The sequence below is a fragment of the Punica granatum genome, chromosome 6 (assembly GCF_007655135.1).
Source record: "Punica granatum isolate Tunisia-2019 chromosome 6, ASM765513v2, whole genome shotgun sequence".
Classification (NCBI taxonomy): domain Eukaryota; kingdom Viridiplantae; phylum Streptophyta; class Magnoliopsida; order Myrtales; family Lythraceae; genus Punica; species Punica granatum.
In genome coordinates, this window is record NC_045132.1 from 18069622 (window position 1) to 18087485 (window position 17864).

General features: G+C 38.3%; 2 protein-coding genes across 2 annotated transcripts; both read left to right on the forward strand.

Annotated features, from left to right (window-relative positions):
* Positions 1 to 3778: 3778 nt before the first annotated feature.
* On the forward strand, positions 3779 to 8140 carry LOC116211226 (protein krasavietz-like). Its single transcript, XM_031545508.1, has 8 exons — positions 3779 to 3940; positions 4474 to 4497; positions 5112 to 5217; positions 5323 to 5391; positions 5914 to 6407; positions 6696 to 6957; positions 7210 to 7418; positions 7858 to 8140. The coding sequence occupies exons 1-8, from the start codon at positions 3936 to 3938 to the stop codon at positions 7922 to 7924; spliced, it is 1236 nt and encodes a 411-aa protein (XP_031401368.1). The 5' UTR covers positions 3779 to 3935; the 3' UTR covers positions 7925 to 8140.
* A 5355-nt stretch (positions 8141 to 13495) lies between these two features.
* On the forward strand, positions 13496 to 17286 carry LOC116212470 (riboflavin biosynthesis protein PYRR, chloroplastic-like). Its single transcript, XM_031547101.1, has 9 exons — positions 13496 to 13912; positions 14090 to 14224; positions 14340 to 14439; positions 14560 to 14685; positions 14767 to 15080; positions 15393 to 15512; positions 15795 to 16040; positions 16131 to 16256; positions 16719 to 17286. Exons 1-9 carry the CDS (start codon positions 13547 to 13549, stop codon positions 16998 to 17000), a joined length of 1815 nt encoding a protein of 604 aa, XP_031402961.1. The 5' UTR covers positions 13496 to 13546; the 3' UTR covers positions 17001 to 17286.
* Positions 17287 to 17864: the final 578 nt, after the last annotated feature.

A 17864-nucleotide genomic window follows, 5' to 3' on the forward strand; every position in this document is an offset into this window, starting at 1 on the left:
AGAACCCGAGAACCAGAGAAGAGCATCCATGAATCGCCTGATATAGTTCAATGCAATGCCGTATCCCTAGTTTCTATGGAACTGGTCATAGCAATGTTCTGATGCCTTGGCTATCGAAAGTCTGTTGATTGTCTGTGTGTTCCATTTTTATGGAACTTAATCTGACTCTCATTTGCCTCTCTCTCTCTCTCTATCGATGACTATCTATTTATGCTTTTTGTTTGGTATTAGATTTATATTTACTATATTGTTTGGTTTTATGAAGGAATGATTATGAGGTTGGTGAGGAGGATAATCTTGAAGGATATGATGTAGATAGGCATGAGGATAATTTTGAGTATGAAGGTACTAAACATGTAGATTCAGGGGTTTATTGGGATGAAGAATGTATCTTTTATGACGATGTTGAAGGTCATTTGGGTGAAGAAGAAGAGCATCTTGGTGATTGATTAGATCTGAAAATGGGGAGGAGATAGTTGTTAAATTATCACCAACAACAGCAGATATGGTTATATCCAGTGACGAAGAGGAAGGCTATATTTCAGAAGAGTTAGTGGACAAGTGTATCTCTGATGATGACAAGGATGAAAAGGAGTTGAGAAAGTACCTCGAGTTTGATGAGAATGTCACGTTTGGGGAGGTTCAATTACAGTTACACATGTTATTCCCAAACTTAACTATGTTCAAGAAAGCTGTGACAGATTATAATATAGCAATAGGAATGGTGTTCAAGTTTGTGAAGAATGACAATGAAATAGTTGGGGCAAAGTGTAGATCGGAAGGGTACAAATGAGAGATATTCTATTCTTGGAGTAATGAGGTGAAAACTTTCAAAATAAAAAAGTTTGTGGAGCCACATACTTGTGCTAGGGGGTTCAAAAACATGCAAGCTAATAAGAAGTGGTTGGCTGCTCAATTTGTTGATGAATTAAGATCTTACCCGACAATGTCAGCACATGATACTTTTGAGTGGTTTAAAAGGTATAGAGGTATTCACGTGGATGACTATCAAATATACAGAGTAATGAGGTTGGCCAGAAAAATTTTAGAGGGATCTGAGAGGTTGCAATATCAAAAATTGTGGGACTACTATGAGGAGCTTAGGAGACGGAATCCTAATTCTACATTTGGTTTGAAAGTACATAGATCTACTCTAGAGCTGCCACCAACATTTGATAGATTATACATTTGCTTTAATACAAATGTTCAGGGGTTTAAAGAAGGATGCAGGCCCCTCATTGGGCTGGATGGGTGTTTTCTAAAGGGGTATTATGGAAAACAGTTACTGTTTACTGTTGCTCAAGATAGCAATCAACATTTCTATGTAATTGTAGTAGCTGTTGTTGAGCAAGAAAGTAGGGATACATGGAGTTGGTTTTTGACAAATTTGTTGGGGTATATTGGACAATACAGTGACAATGATTGAAAATTTATATCAGATCAAAGAAGGTACCTATCAATTAACTATAATTTTTTAATATTGACTAAAACTAGAATATTATTTGACAATAAAGATTCTTGCAGGGTTTGACTGATTCCTCAACTGGTGAAGAAGCCGTGGACTTTTGGACATATTGCTTTGTCCCACTCCAATGGCTTCCCTCACCTCCCATATCTTTTGTGATTCATCGGGTTGTTATCTCTGCTTGCACTGTCTCTATTCTCTCTGCATGTACTGTCTCTGTTCAATGTTGATTCCAAATGGGCTAAGAATCTGAACAGCAGGACCAGGAAATTAAACATACATGTGTTGAGAATACAAGCACCAAGCACTTGCACGGAAACAGACCAAGCAAACACACGCAAACATAATTCAGGTACCTAAACAGAGCACCTAAACAAAGCACCAAGCAAATGCACGCAAGCAATTTTACGAACATATCTTGTCAAGCACATGTGCTGAGAATTACAAGTACATGTGATACCAAGTTCAGCAGCAAACTTCAAAGATAAGTAAATACCAAGTTCAGCAGCAAACTTCAAAGATAAGTAAACAAAGCACAACATTTCCATTCAGATGGAAACTCTTCAGACCAAGTTGCAACCAAGTTTCTTACAACAAATAGGAAATACATACTTCAGTAGAGAGAGATAGAGAGAGAGGGATAAGTAAACAAACTAATAGCCCTTCATGGATGATCATGCAGACTCTCTCAGGTGCTAATCAGACGTCATATATTGAATACAGTTACCTAATCAGACTATCAAAGCAGCACATGTTAATATCAAGCCACTACTAACCAAAATAATGAATACAGTTACCTATTTGTTGGATACATACAATACAAGGAGCATGCTTCTGCTTCCAAAGGTTTTGAAGATGGGGAAGTTCCAATGAAGAAACCTGAAAAGAACTAAGCAAATTAGAAGAAGTTTGTATGTCTCCACCCTCAATTTTACGAATAAAAATCTGGACTACTGAGCACCTGTTTCAAAAAATCACGGGCGACCAACAATCACACTTCTCAGCGACCAACAATCAGGCCTCTCACCAGAAAACACCCCTTCGAGCCATCGAACGAACAATGAGGAAGCATCACGGGCGACCAACAATTAGGCCACTCACTGGAAAACAACGAAACAGAACACCCTTCAAGCGATCAACAATCAGGCTTTCCAGAAAACAACAATCAGGATTCTCACTGGAAAATAACGTACCAGAACACCCGCAACGGATGATCAAAACACTATCAAGTTCCAACTCCCGCAGAGGATGCTCACGGGCAACCAACAATCAGACTTTTCACTTGAAAACAACCACTAGCAACCACGATTTCAACTTTGAATTGCGGGCGAGACACTAAATTGCAGAAATCTAGAGGCGTTTGGGGGAATTTGACGATTGAATCGGAAATAGGCACCTCAATTAGGGTTTGCTCCTCAATTAGGGTTTGCTCGATTTGGGGCAATTTGGAGTGGGAAACCGAGAAGAGGAGCAGGGGCGACCAATTTGACAGACTCACGGCATCTAGAGGCGTTTCCGTCAGGGACTTGCAATCTTTCGAACGGAAAGACCCATTGGTTCAAACGTTTCAAACGGTCGGACCAATTAGTACACACAAAATCTTTCAGGGACGAACTTGCCATGAGGTGTATGTTTCAGGGATCAAATTGTCAATTTTGTCCATATATATAACGTGTAGAACTAGCCCCTTTTTCCCTTTCGGTGCTTGCTTGACAAAATGTTAAATTTCAAATTTGCCCCCTCAAAATTTGCATCAGTTCTCAATCATCCTCGAGTTGCCTCAATAATCATCCCTAAGTTTAGGATGATCCGCATTCCATCCCCTTTCAAATACGAATACATAAGTAGGAGGAGAATGAAACGCTATTTAATGACAAAAAAATATCATTATCGGATTGAATTCTTGCTTGAACTACTATATTAGGACATGACTCATCAATTCCTATGCCAGATTAGGAAAAATCCTAGTAGGCACAATCTTAACTTAATGCTACTGATTTTCATAGAATAAGGGTGAAATGAACTAAAATTCGCTTTTCTTTCTTTTTTCCTTCATGAAGATGGTTGTCCGGTCAATATGAATCAGGAAATCTGAACAGGCTAACGACTAATTGCCACAATATACGTCACGGTGAACCTAAACTATAGAGTGATATATGGAAGCATTTGAAATTGCGGGCAGCATATTGAGCTCAAACTTCGAGGAGCAAAGCGAAATTAACTATAAAATTAAGTCAAAAACTAAAAAAAGGAAATATCTTTGTTTGTCGTTCATCTCTCTCTCTCTCTCTCAGTCTGAATGAATCTCAAATCTCAATAATTCCTTCGTGTCCGGACACAGAGCATCACCCCTTCCTCTTTCTCTCTCTCTCTCTCTCTCCCCCTTTCCCAATTCTCTCTATCCCGACAAGCGCTGATAAGCAATCTCTCAGGACTCGAGCTCTTCTCTGATCTCCACTTATCTTGGTTTATGAGGTGAGCCCTCCCTCCCCCTGCATCCTCCTAACCTTCTGTCTTCGATTTTCCTTTGGGCATAAATGGATCTGTTCGTTCTGATCAATTCGATTTCGTCTCGCTTAGTGATTCTTGTGTGTTCAGATGGGATTGATTTGATTAAGGGTATGTTGAATTGCCTTTCTTTATTGTTTGTTATTCACTGAATATCCCACTTCCTTTTTTACCTTTGACATGCCACTTTGGAATATGCCAAGAACCCAACTTTCCCACCTTTGATCCGTTTGATTTGTCACCGAATTACTCCCCTTTGAATCATAGTTATCTGATTCGCGTGAAATTTTTCTGACTATGTATTGCTTGAAGCTTTCTTGGTGGATTATGTTTGTCTTTGATGTGTCCCAGTTCAGTAATTCTTGTTTTATATGCTTTTAGTTGATGAGCTTGTTCAATAAAGTTCATGACTTCAGTGAGTTTCCGTGGAGTTTTCAGTCAAAGTTATGAGATTTTGTCAATGGGAGTGTTTAATGACTTTTTTATTTGTTCGTATGCAGCTCGAAGGAGAAACCCACTCTTGGGTATGTTTTCTTCCTTTTCCCTCTCATGTTCGATTTATGTTCTGTTATGTTTTTTAAATCTCGAAGCATACTTTCATATATAGATATCCACTCGAGACTCAAGTTGTCTGCTATGACTCCCTAATACACTCTTTTGCTGTTATTGCTGTGTTCTTTTGCTGTCGTTTTCAGTACTCTATACGATCAATTGGGAATCAAATATGGAACATCTTATTTTTCAGAAAATTCGTCTTCCCCGGGATATATGTAGTCTTTTTAACTTTAGGGAATCTGTCTGCAACTCTAATAATTGAAGTTCTAGTTCAGTCCATAGTGTGTTACTACGTCATTATTTCTTCTTCTGGCAAATTGGCTACTATCTGACCTGTTAAACCCCCGCTAATTTCGGGCCTTTAGAAACCGTATCTGCCTATTTTAAAGTAAAGGCAGCAGACTGATACTGTCATGAGATACAATATTTTTCTGTAAGGATCTTCTTCTGATTGTTATAGCAGGATTTTTAAGATTGCACTAGCAGATTTACACAGCCCTGCCACTGTTTTTCCCTTATTGTTTCAATATTTTCGAGATTATTGGCCTTACTATCTAGTGTTTCCTTGTTGTTTTAACCACAGTGGTGCGCGGATTAAGACCCGCAAACGGAACATCGCAGCTCCTTTGGACCCTGCAGCTTTTGCAGATGCAGTGGTCCAGATTTATTTGGAGAATGCTGGTGATCTGGTAATCTACTAATTTCAGCCAAATGATGTGATGTTATTCAATACCCACTTTAAGATTTTAACATTTGCTCCTTCCTTTACTTAATTAAGCAATTGATGGTGGCAGGAACTCGTAGCCAAGAGCATTGAATCTTCCGACCTGAATTTCTCAAGATATGGTGACACCTTTTTTGAGGCAGGCCTCTTGAGAGCTCTGATAATTCTTTCTTTCCATTGAATTTGTTTTTGGCATGTTCATTGTGTTGATATGACCTGCAAAAGTTGGGCCTTGCAACTATTGACTACACATATATAGTTTTCAGATGTGTTAATGACCGAGCAGGTTTAGGTTTGTAAGTTGAGATTTCATTGGGTCTTCCAATACCATCAAATAAAAAGCTCCAAGGGTGCCATATTCTAGAAGCCCAAATATTGAATAATTCCTCCTCTTATCTGTTGTGGGTCTTTGACTATGTAATTACAAATTTAGCAGAAAGCTCATAGGACCCTCCATCATTGTCGTGTTAGTTGTAGCATTTTTATTTTTATTTTTGAAAATTTGGATATTTTGGGGTTGGGGAAATTGCAAAAATAACAATTACAAGGTAGAACTGTTTTAGATTTCATTTCACTAGTTGTTCTATAAGCTACATGTGTCCTTTTTGGTAGAGTACTCACCATTTTCGTCATGGTAGACCTAAAGAAGTTGCCTGTGCAGGTTGTGTTCACTGGAGGGCGTACCCAAACTGGAACTATCAAACCTGAGGAGGGGGAGCGCCACCCTTACTCTGTTCTAGAGTGTGAGGCCAGTCGAGAAGTGATTTTGCCATCTGTGATATACATACAGAAGATTCTGCGCCGGAAGCCCTTCCTCATTAAAAATCTCGAAAATGTCATGCAAAGATTCCTTCAGTCCTTGGAGCTCTTTGAGGAGAATGAGAGGAAGAAGCTCGCCATATTCACAGCCCTGGCCTTCTCCCAGAAGCTGTCTGGGCTCCCGCCCGAGACTGTATTCCAGCCTCTGCTCAAGGACAATCTCGTGGCCAAGGGGCTAGTGCTCTCTTTCATGACTGATTTCTTCAAGGAATACCTCGTAGATAACAACCTTGATGATTTGATATCGATACTGAAGAGGGGCAAGGTGGAAGACAATCTGCTCGACTTCTTTCCACCGACAAAGCGCTCTGCTGAAATTGTTTCTGAGCATTTCAGGTGAGTACAATTTCATGACATACTTTTTGGTTCTGATTTCTTGTGGAGCTCATCTAAAAGTTCTTTCTTTGTGAAATGGAGGCACAACTTAATAGCTCTTTCGTTTTGTTTTAACTTTATTCTTCCTCCAAACACCCACAAATTTGGAGGATTAGGAAATTGTATATGCATATATAAAAGAAAATGTTCATTTTTCAAACTCCGTTGAGTCTTCCCATGTAAATAAAGCATAGAAACGGGTAGAGAATTTAAATTTGCCAATTCTAAGATTGCTATTATGATTCTCAGCAAAGAAGGGCTGACAATGCTGGTCGAATACAATGAGAAGAAAATATTTGAGGTGAAGCTGAAGGAAATGAAATCTTCCCTGACAACTCAGATAGCAGAAGAAGTCGATGTCGATGAAGTCATCGAAACTTTGAAGCAGCAAGTCCGAGATGCCAAATTTCCTGATATTGAGGTCGTGCGCATGTTGTGGGATGTTATCATGGATGCTGTTCAGTGGTCAGGGAAGAATCAGCAGCAGAATGCCAATGCTGCTCTGCGTCAGGTACATTCTGTCATATGGCTTCTCATTTTGCAATATTCGAAATGGGCACCTTTTTCTTTGTTCGAGTTGCTTAAGCTATGTCAAGGTAGTAATGCTTTTCCTGTTTGGTGATTGTGATGTGTTTTTGGATGGGAGTATGAAACTTGTCTTTGCTTTCATAATAAATGAAAAAAGTAATTTATATTTCAACCAAGAGACATGGTGAGCATTCTCGTTCATACTGAACTTTTGTTCGATTTTTCTGTGGTCCAGGTGAAAACATGGGCAAAGCTTTTGCATGCTTTCTGTACCAGCGGGAAGCTCGAGCTTGAACTTATTTACAAGGTCCAAATTCAATGCTACGAGGATGCAAAGCTGATGAAGTTATTCCCAGAAATAATTCGCAACCTCTACGATCAAGATGTGCTTGCTGAGGACACCATTCTCCATTGGTTCCGCAAGGGAACAAACTCCAGGGGGAGGTGCGCAACTTATCTTTTCCTTATGCAGTTTGTTGATTTAGTACATTGTTTTTTACCCTGCCTTTGTAGCTTCTTGTTTTTTACTTTGTAATGAGCTCTTGCCCCATTTTCCTACCGAAAAAAAAGTACATTGTTTTTTAAATTGGTTGATTTCGCCTTTTCTGAGGAGATATGGTTGATGTTACTTGGGAAATCCGACAAAAAAACTGCAGGAATAGAAAGATTGTGAGGTGGTAATGTTGTTAATTGTCTTAGTTTATTTATATATAACAGTATTAGCAATTTGTGGGACGACTAGACGCGTTTAGAAATGATTGAGCATGTTAAAGAAGTATGACTGTGACGTGATAATAGAAATTGGAACCCCTTCTATACACCTTGTAGCATATAGGGATCATTTTCCTCCTATTTGACGAATTTTGCTCTGAATTTGCTGCAGGCAAACCTTTGTGAAAGCCTTGGAACCATTTATCAATTGGCTTGAAGAAGCAGAGGAGGAGGATTAGGCAGTCCCAGGACTTAACAATAACACGGGACAGATACTACTCTCGTTTAGTGGCCTTTCCTCTTTTTTTCACTATATACATCTTGAACTTTATCGTTCTATGCTTAGTTTCGGATATTATGCCTGCAATGACAATATGATGATGATGACTACTGAACCATATGTCAGCGATGATTTATGATCAGATTTCTTTCCCAAATACCACCATTTCTCTTTACTTGATGCGTTCAACTTTTGAATTTTTTGGCTAGAATCAGTATGCCGACCCTCTTCATTCCGACTCAGATGGTGTGCTTGGACCAGAGTATTTTTGAATAGATGTGGAAAAGTGAACGTATATTTGTGAAAAAGGTCTTTATGTTTTTAGCAATTTAGATTAAAAATTCATTTTCATGTTTCAATTGTTATTAAAATAAAAATAAAAAGTTTATGGTTTTAAAATGTTACTAAAATGAAATTTTCACATATTTATTTTTCTTGGTTACAATTTGTTAAATTTATATATTTGAATAGTCTAGAAGGGTTGCTGCCGACCTGCTTGCTTAACTTTCATGGGGCTGAGTAAATAATTCGGTATGGAATTTGATCTCTTTCTGACCACCTCAATCTTTGGGGAGGCCATATCAAGGTCTACTATCTTCTTAGTCAGTGTCAGTGGCTAATAATAAGATATATGATTGATCTGTGTCACAGATAGTTATGATGTAAAGTCTTGACTTGTTTGGGATTAGGGTAGAGTAGAGTTAAGTTAAGCTCAATTCACCTCTAACTTTATATATATTTAATTGGATTTTAACGATTGTGTTGTTAAATTATGGGAAAAATTATGAAAAAGTAATGAATAATTAAGAAAAAGTAATAATTGTACTGTTAAATTGTGAAAAAAAATGAATAGTTGAGAGAATTTAGTATTAAAAATTAAATTTAATAATTAAAAAAAATTAAAAAAATAGAAAAATAATAATTATGTTGTTGAATTGAAGATAAGTGTAGTTAATTGAAATAGAATGGAGTAGAATTAAAAAAATAATTCTAAAACCAAACATGACATTATAATTTAGGATATGAATGTAGTGCTCCAAAATTTAACTTTTATTCAATTTTCAGAAAAAAAAAATTTAATAATAAATTCTCTTAATTATTTATTACTTTTTCACACTTTTTTCTCATAATTTAACATCACAATCATTACAAACCAATTAAAATTAAAATTCAACTCTAAAGCAAACACACTATAATATTTTTGCAATCAAATAAAGTGAAAAAAAAAAAGTAAACTGGGAGAGGGACGGCGGGTTCCTGATGGGGCGCCCTCCTCGCTCTATAATGAAGAGAGAGAGAGGAGTGAGAATGTCGCCGGTGAGCTCTGATACCGGCAGTAACCTTCTGACTTATTGAGTAAGTTTTTGTAGGGTTAATAAATCAAATGAGTATACCGAATGTAGCGTGACCCAAAATGATTAAAATGATGTGTTTTTCTCTAAGGAATTATTGTTCAAGATTTATAGAAGTACAAGGCTCGAAACCTATGATGGCCACAATGTAAATCCTGACTTGGTCGACAATGCGACTCTTTTTAGTAGCACAAAAACGAATGAATATGCAGCTAGTTTTGATCATTGAATTTTTGAAACATATCACGACGGCTGGATCCTGCTAATTAAGGGTAGATATAGCATGATTCAGCCAATCAAGAAGTTTGCAAAAAGATGAATCTTATTAGGAGATGAGGTTATAAACATTTTGATATCGATTAATCTTATTAGGAGATGAGGTTATAAAAATTTTACTATCGATTAATAATGTTTACTTATACTGCTGCTTTATTATAATGCCGCTTTATTGATCATCTGTCAAAGCGATTTGCAATCCAAATCAAAGTTAAGGTGCGATGTACGTACTGCTTTGAGATGGAAGATTAGATGATTAGTTTCGAGTTTCCTCTCTGGTTTTGAAGTCTCGAGAGATGGTATAATCAAATTTCCATGCTCATATTTTTGCTCACACTTGAAGAATATTTGATGGACCAAAAGCCACAACAATTCATATCAATTGCACCATAACAAGAGATTCACATCACACTTATGTGAATGAATAAAATGATATTCTTTTTACATTACATACCAAGAATCAGAATGAGCTACAAAGGAGTGTTGAAGAAGATACAGCCTAAAGATCTATATTATTCATATGTTCAATCCCCTCTGCAGGATCTCTGTGGATGTCGACCGAGTTGTTTATACCTCGTCCGTATGCTGCAGCGAAGTTGGCGATTAGGATCTTGAGACAATTACTACGCCGATCAGCAACGGATCGTACTTCACCATTGAGCGGATGCTGGGAGAGGAGAGTTTTCCAAAATCTCTTTACATAGGATTTTAGGGAAAATTTTCCTCTAAACAAAGCCTAAGGGAAATACGTCATACATGACATGAGGCATATTGCTACGACTTCTTGTTCAATAAGAAAACTTTTCATTTTATGATCATATGGAGAGAAGAAGTACCACGGTCATGAGATGGTATCATGGTCGAAACAGAGAAGAACGAACTGGCGAAGGTCTTCGGGATGGAGGAAGAAATACTATAAAAATTGAAAATGATGATTATTGTAGGGCAGATTAAAGGAGTAAATAAGGTTCATGGGCCTCTTTTGTAACCGAAAAAGGAGTAAATAGAAGAGCATTATGTTCGGATTTCCTAGCTTGTAATTATAAAGACCTACAAAGGAAAGCAGCAGCATCATGCATTTCGATCTTCTGATGGTGTCATCGTACTTTAGCTAGCGAGGGAGAAGATTGCTCACGCCGGCTGAGCCATTCTCCAACCTGTGCCTGTTATTGAGAAAACATATGTATGCTTGGCTTGGGGCTACTTGGTGGAGGGATGCTTTGTATAGCATTCTGATGTTAGGCCCGAGGAGTTATATTTCAGTATGTCCATATTTTAGATCGGGATTTCACCTGCCATCCGTAGATTATAGCTCGAGTTACATACGATCCTCTTCGGCCGGATATTTCATTCTCTCTTTAGTTTTGTAGGTAGTCCCATCTTATTATGTCTTTGATATTCAGTAACAAGTGATGCGACCATCAGATATGAAAAAATAGGTACACACGAATTGCTAGCTTATCTCTTCAGACAATGCAATATTCTTTTATTTGAAGTGAGATTAATTAATTGTGTAGCTAAATTCTAATTGAAAACTGAAAAGCGAAAAGCTGCAAAAAATATGTTTTCAACGATTATATCACAAAATAAAACAGCTTCTAGATAGACAACATATGTGAAAACTAACGTTTTTAGTTTTTTTTTTATTTCTAAGAGTTAATTCATATAAGGATTTGCGATACTTGAAGAGCTCTGGTGTGGACAATAGAGCACTAATAAATAATCACTATAGGTAACAATAAGGTTATTTCAAGCAGTTCAACACTTATTTTCTTTAAGTAAGGTCTTGGGCTCGAATCTTGTGAATGGAAAAAATCTTTAATTGGGAGAGCTTTACTTCTTAATGAGCAGACCCAACTTAAATTGGATTAGTCAAGACCTGTTAAACTTCTAAATACCAAGATACACACCAACAAAATAACCACTCTGGGTACCAATTTACTGGATTGACCGACTAAAACTATACCTCGAGATGACCTATATATATATATATATATATATATCTGAAACACTTCACTTGTTGGACAACTTTTAAACAGTCATACTCTTTCTCACAAACAACCCATGGGCCTAGACCATTCTCTAAAATCTTCTATTTCTCCTCCGTTTCATCACCACTCCGATAGCTTAGCTCTATCTATCAAGCTCATTGTATGTTGAGAAGGCCAAGTTGGTCTAAGGCGCAAGATTAAGGTATTAATTTATTATTAAGAAAGTAATTTGCATGCCCCTTCCAAAATTTGTTTATACATATTGTTTGTGGATTTTGACATATTAGAGAATGCAGTTTTCAATTTTCAGTCTTCCGAATAACTTCTTTCAAGTCCAGACCTTATTGATTCTTTTAGGTAATGCCTTACCTACAAGGACTTTGTGACAATAGAGAGAAATACGCATTTGCAAAGCAATTGAATGAAAATGAATTACGATGTTTAATAACAATATGAGAATTACAATTGGAACATTAAAATATAACAAATTCGAAACAAAGTTACAGAGAATGACATGCTCTGCTTTCCATCGACATATGTTGTTTAGGCTCTGAAAAATCTTGAATCAAACTCGCCCAAGTTCAATAATTTGAAAAAATTGTAACCATGTTGACATGCTCGAAAGCAAATGTCGTGGGAAGGTGACAATCTTCCTAAACAAGGATTGATGGAGTCGTGACCGTGTCGTTGAGGAATATTTCTACCACCACAGACTTTGAACTTGAGTCGTTGGGGGATAAGCTATGCCACTACAAGTTCGGTTATCTAAATTACCATACTCCTCAGATAAGATGGAGGATGCTCTCGAGCTAAACTAAGCTAAAATATGTCAATAGTTGTGTGTTGAGTTTTTATTGTTGTCTTAAGATATCAACTAGTATTTATAGGCGTCCAAGCTCCCCTGATTGTTGTGCTGGTTGATTTGAAGTGGGGATCGTGGGCAAAGTGGCAGAAGCGAACTTTCTTGCTAATTAAAGAAAGTCTTTGCGTGCTCTCCACTCCAAGTAAATCCGTCAGAAAACGTTTGAGTCGCTATATATAGTGTAATATTACCTAAATATAATTATGGCAAATGCATATTCAATGCCATCACTGCATCTTTCATCAATTTGTTTCATTTTGCATAGGTCAATAGAGGATTTTTTTCGATGATAATATAGACGATTATTTACTTAGAGCTACTAAGAGTAGGAATATTCTTGTTTCACATATTTTTGATAGCATACCATATTTAGAATAATTAGGACGATAATTAGAATAATAATTAGCATTTAGCATTTATTTGCATTCATTTAACGTTTAGAATAATTAGGATAATAATTTCTATGGAAAAAAAACATATATGTCAAATACAAGTTTCAATTACGTTAGAGGTTGAATATCACAACTATATTTTATCTGCATCAATATCAACAAGAAAATTACATTTTCTCTGTGAATACCATTACATTTCATTCTATTTGCACTAATTTCATTTTAAACCTTTCCTTTGTACAAAAAATTTAGTTAAATATAATCAAAATATAAATTTCTCAGCATAAATTTGATATACAAAGTAAAACAAAGTTCAATCACATATTACAACATAAATAATTTAACATTTACGTAAATAATATTTCTTAATAATATATGTTTAATTCTTCATAACATTAACTGCTACTTAGTACAATTACGTATTAGATTTCTAGGTTTGCCTGTGCAATGCGTAGCTACTCAACTAGTTCTCTTAATATTAAAACTTTTCACATCAACCGAAGATGATTCCTAATCATATAAAAGAGTACTCGTCATATGACGCGAGGAAGTACCTAAAATATTTCTTATAATTACTTACAATAAAACAAATGGAAAACGGCATGACAACGGCATGCCGTTGCCAACTAGCAGATGTCATGTTTCAGTTCGGATTTTCAGATAAATACAACAAATCCTCTCTTATTTGGTCAAAGTCAGCGGAAAAGAATGGCGTTGTCGTTCTTCACCCCGCCGCCTATCTTCTGCCGGCTCACTGCCGCCACGGCCACCAGCAGGTCCAGCCACGGCAATTGCACCCACGCCCTCGAGGCCAACTTCGTCCGCCTCGCCGCCGATTTGTCCGACAAGTCTGCCGGCCTCACCTCCCCTCACCCCTATTTTGGCTGCGTGATCGCCACACCTAGCGGCAATGTGGTCGGGGAGGGTTACTTGTACGCCCAGGGCACGAAGTCGGCGGAGGTTCAGGCCGTCGAGGCTGCCGGCATTGACGTCTGCAGGGGCGCCACCGCTTACCTCAACATGGAGCCCGGCGACTGCCACGGCGATCACACTGCCGTCTCCGCTCTCGTCCAGGTCTGTCCAACCAACAACCAAACGCCTCTTTTCCGTTGATAGTAATCAAATACTTCAAGAATTTGATTATCGGAGAAGAAGAGTTCGGTTATATTGAGCTGATTAGGATCAGGTTGGACATTGAAAAGAAAATGAGCTTTGATTCACTGGGTAGTTGACATTTAGTATAAAAACTAGGCAGGAATTGCAAGAGTGGTAGTCGGGATGAGGCACCCGCTTCAGCATCTTCGTGGAAATGCGGTGCTTGCATTGAGAAGCCAAGGAGTTCGGGTTGATGTTCTTGGAGAGGATCTCCTGAGTAAAGCTGTTGAGGTACTGCTGCAATTCATGTAATATCTCTAATTCATGTGGAGCTTTAGAATATCTGCCAAAATACCATTTTGTGGTATAGTTTGTGTTTATGGGTTTTCGGTGTCACATGCTGCAGGAAGCGCAGAGGTCGTGTCGCCTGGTTAATGCTCATTTGATATATAGAGCAGCTTCTCAGGTCCCGTTTTCTGTTCTGAAGTATGCCATTACCCTTGATGGTAAACATTCTACATCTCGATTCTTCCACCTCAAGTTCTTATGTTTTTCTTGAAGCATAGAGAGTGGAATTAATTGAGAATGCCTAAACACAAGGGTGCTGCCTGTCTGATTGGAAACAGGCAAAATTGCTGCCAGTAGCGGACATGCTGAATGGATAAGCAGCAAAATATCTAGACATCGAGTCTCTGAACTGCGCAGACGTTGTGATGCAGTTATTGTGGGAGGAAACACCGTACGTAGAGACAGTAAGTACTTTATACTAGAAATTTCAACTTTGATTGGATAAGCTGTTATTTTCTTGCTCTTTGACTGTAGCTCTCAAACAGATCCACGGTTAACTGCGAGGCATGGAGGTGGGCACATGCCCATGAGGATCGTGATGTCACAGACTCTCAATCTTCCACAGGAAGCAAACCTCTGGGACATCTCTGAAGTGCCTACAATAGTGGTGACCCAGAAGGGTGCTAGGAGGAGTTTCCAGAAACATTTAGCTTCCAAAGGTGTTGAGGTTGTGGAGTTTGATTTTTTAAATCCCCGGGATGTCATGGAATATTTCTACGACCGTGGGTACCTTGCCATTTTATGGGAGTGTGGAGGAACGCTGGCTGCATCTGCTATTTCGTCAGGTGTAATTCACAAGGTATTTTCTTCTTTCCTTCTACTGTGACACCCTTCGGCTGAAAACTTCTGTTTTATTCTAAAGAACTAGGATGAATTTAACTGCTTCATTTTTCTGATGTTGAAAGATTTGAAATAATGGAAAAATGTCTTAGGTTGTGGTTCTTGATATATGCCTCTGATCCAAAATGTATTGTAATGTGTCTTAAAACTTTTGTGTTCTTGTTATCCCGATTCTTCCATAGGTGAACTTGGAAAGCACTACCTGTTTTGCAGAATCAAACACACGGTTGCATGTTACGATAATTGAAAGTAAGATTTGATCATTTTGCAGGTATATGCATTTGTTGCTCCTAAAATTATCGGTGGAAGGAATGCACCATCTCCTGTGGGCGAACTTGGGATGGTGGAGATGTCACAAGCCCTAGATCTGATTGACGTTTCCTATGAACAGGTTTGCGGTTTATTTGTGTTCTTCTTGTGCTTTTTTAGCTTTTAATATATACTATAAATTGAGATGTCTATGAACGAAGAAAATTTTCCAAATTAATTGATCCTTTTGGAGAAGTGCAAAATTTTCTCATGTTCCTTCAAATAGCTTTATCATGCATCTTCCAATCTAAATATGCTGAGCCCGAAAGCTGAAAATTGCTGAAGTCATTTGAAGATCCTCTAACAATGCCATCTGATTTCTTCATCCCTCGGGAATGAGTCGAATAATTCTACTCTCTCTCAGGTTGGACCCGACATGCTTGTCAGTGGGTTTCTTCAGCCAATTCCAGACCTTACACCTGTCATGCCATCAATAGACGAGACTTCTGCAATCGACCACACCATCACTCCATGTGAACCAAATGTCATATTCTTCTACAAAGCATGGGATCCTTATGGGGCTTTCTCTAACTTCTCTCCTCATCCTATTCGAATGCTTGATGAGAATGGTGACTATGCCACTTGGTCGAGTGTGGAGCACTTCTATCAGGTGGTGTATTTCCCCACTTTTCTATTCTACGCATTTAAAATCATTGATGGGTCCTCTGGAGGAACTTTCTGAAAACTTTTCCCTTTTTAGGCACACAAATTTGTTGGAGTTGATAATCCTCGGGCCCAAGCATATGTTGAAGAGATAAGATCCGCAAAAAGTCCAGAGGAGGCAGCTAGGTTGGGGAGGCTTGTGCAGAGGCGGCATCCTGATCTTGTAAGTACAGTGGCATCCTGATCTTGTAAGGCTTCTGTACTTCAAGTGAATCATGATTTTTGGCACCCTATAGGATATTGATCAACCAAGCTACGTGTTCATGATTTAATTGGAGTTCCTCAGCAGGTTCAAGAGGATTTGTAGAAGTAATATAGAACATCTATTATTTAAAAATAGGAATTCAATTAGCTGAACATAAAAGTGGCCAAGGAAAGGAAGACTGGATAGATTACTTGGAGAATTAGAGCCGAACTTTGTTTCGGGACAATTAGGAGCAGAGCATGGTCCTGATAGGTAGGATATCGTATGATTCATGCGATCCAAAATAGACCCGAGCATTGCTCAACAATGGAGAGAGAGAAGTGGTTTTCCCATTGCTCAGTCAGACCTTTGATAAATTTCAGTCGGAACTAAACGCATATAAATTATAGACATGTTTAATGAGAGGAAATTTTGGTGCAGGTGAGAACCAATTGGGAGAGTATAAGGATCAATGTGATGTATCGAGCTTTAAAGTGCAAATTCTCAGTATACCCTCATCTGAATTCCATGCTGCTATCCACTGTGGGGTCTGTTCTCGTTAAAGCTTCGCCACACGACCTCTTCTGGGGCAGAGGAAGGGAAGGGGAAGGCCTGAACTATCTCGGCAGGCTGCTGATGCGGTTGAGGTCCGAGTTTCTCGGAGAGCACTCCTGCTCTAGCGAGAGCGAGTCTTATCCACATGATATACGGAACACTCAATAGGGTAATCTATACTCGGTAATTTCTGGTCAGTTCATCGACTGTGTACAGTAATATGATCTGAATTTTTCCTGTAACATGGATAATTAATAATTTCCTGGCGCAATCCACGGGAGTTTTCCCTGGAGTAAAGGCGTGTTCTGTCTTGCAGCAGTCTTAAATGGCTGTGGGAATGATAATGGCATTGTTTTTATTTGTCTCAAACTTGCTCCAGAATGTATAATGTGAAGGCATTAGTGGGGTTTGCGGTGCTTTCATGATCATGAGTAAGAATGAAGATTGAGATCCATCCAGTAACCGGCTGCTTCATTTTTGGGTTTTGTTAATATATGCCTCAAGGGATGACAAAAGACGGTGCGACTTTGGTGAAAGAGAGAACTGCCGTTTCTTTTCTTGTGGAGCATCTGGCGAAGAAGAGAGCCATGGTGCTCTTAAAGGACTGCAGGTAATTATAGATTTGATTACATGAAGTGGTATGCACATGATCACATTTACAGTATGAATTGGGCCGATTGGGCTGTGGTGAAATTGGGCCAATATTTTAAGCCCATTCAGGCCCAGTTTCATGCCTAAGCCCGCTCGAGCGTTACCGATTCCCCGGTTCCTAAAATACTGCTTCGATTTTCTGAATGAATAAACCAATTGTTAGTAACATGATGTTCGTTAGATCCTGAAGGAAGACACGAACTGTCATTTTAATTTAACTAATTGAACTGCATGTCTGACTAGAACCGGACATCTCAATTTCATCGTTAGGAACATAGAGATTGAAACCATAGCTGGGCAACATGGAGTGAAGCAATGGCAGCTTGAAACCGATAGAGACAATATAGAACGATAATAATACAGCTGGGAAGTTTTATAATC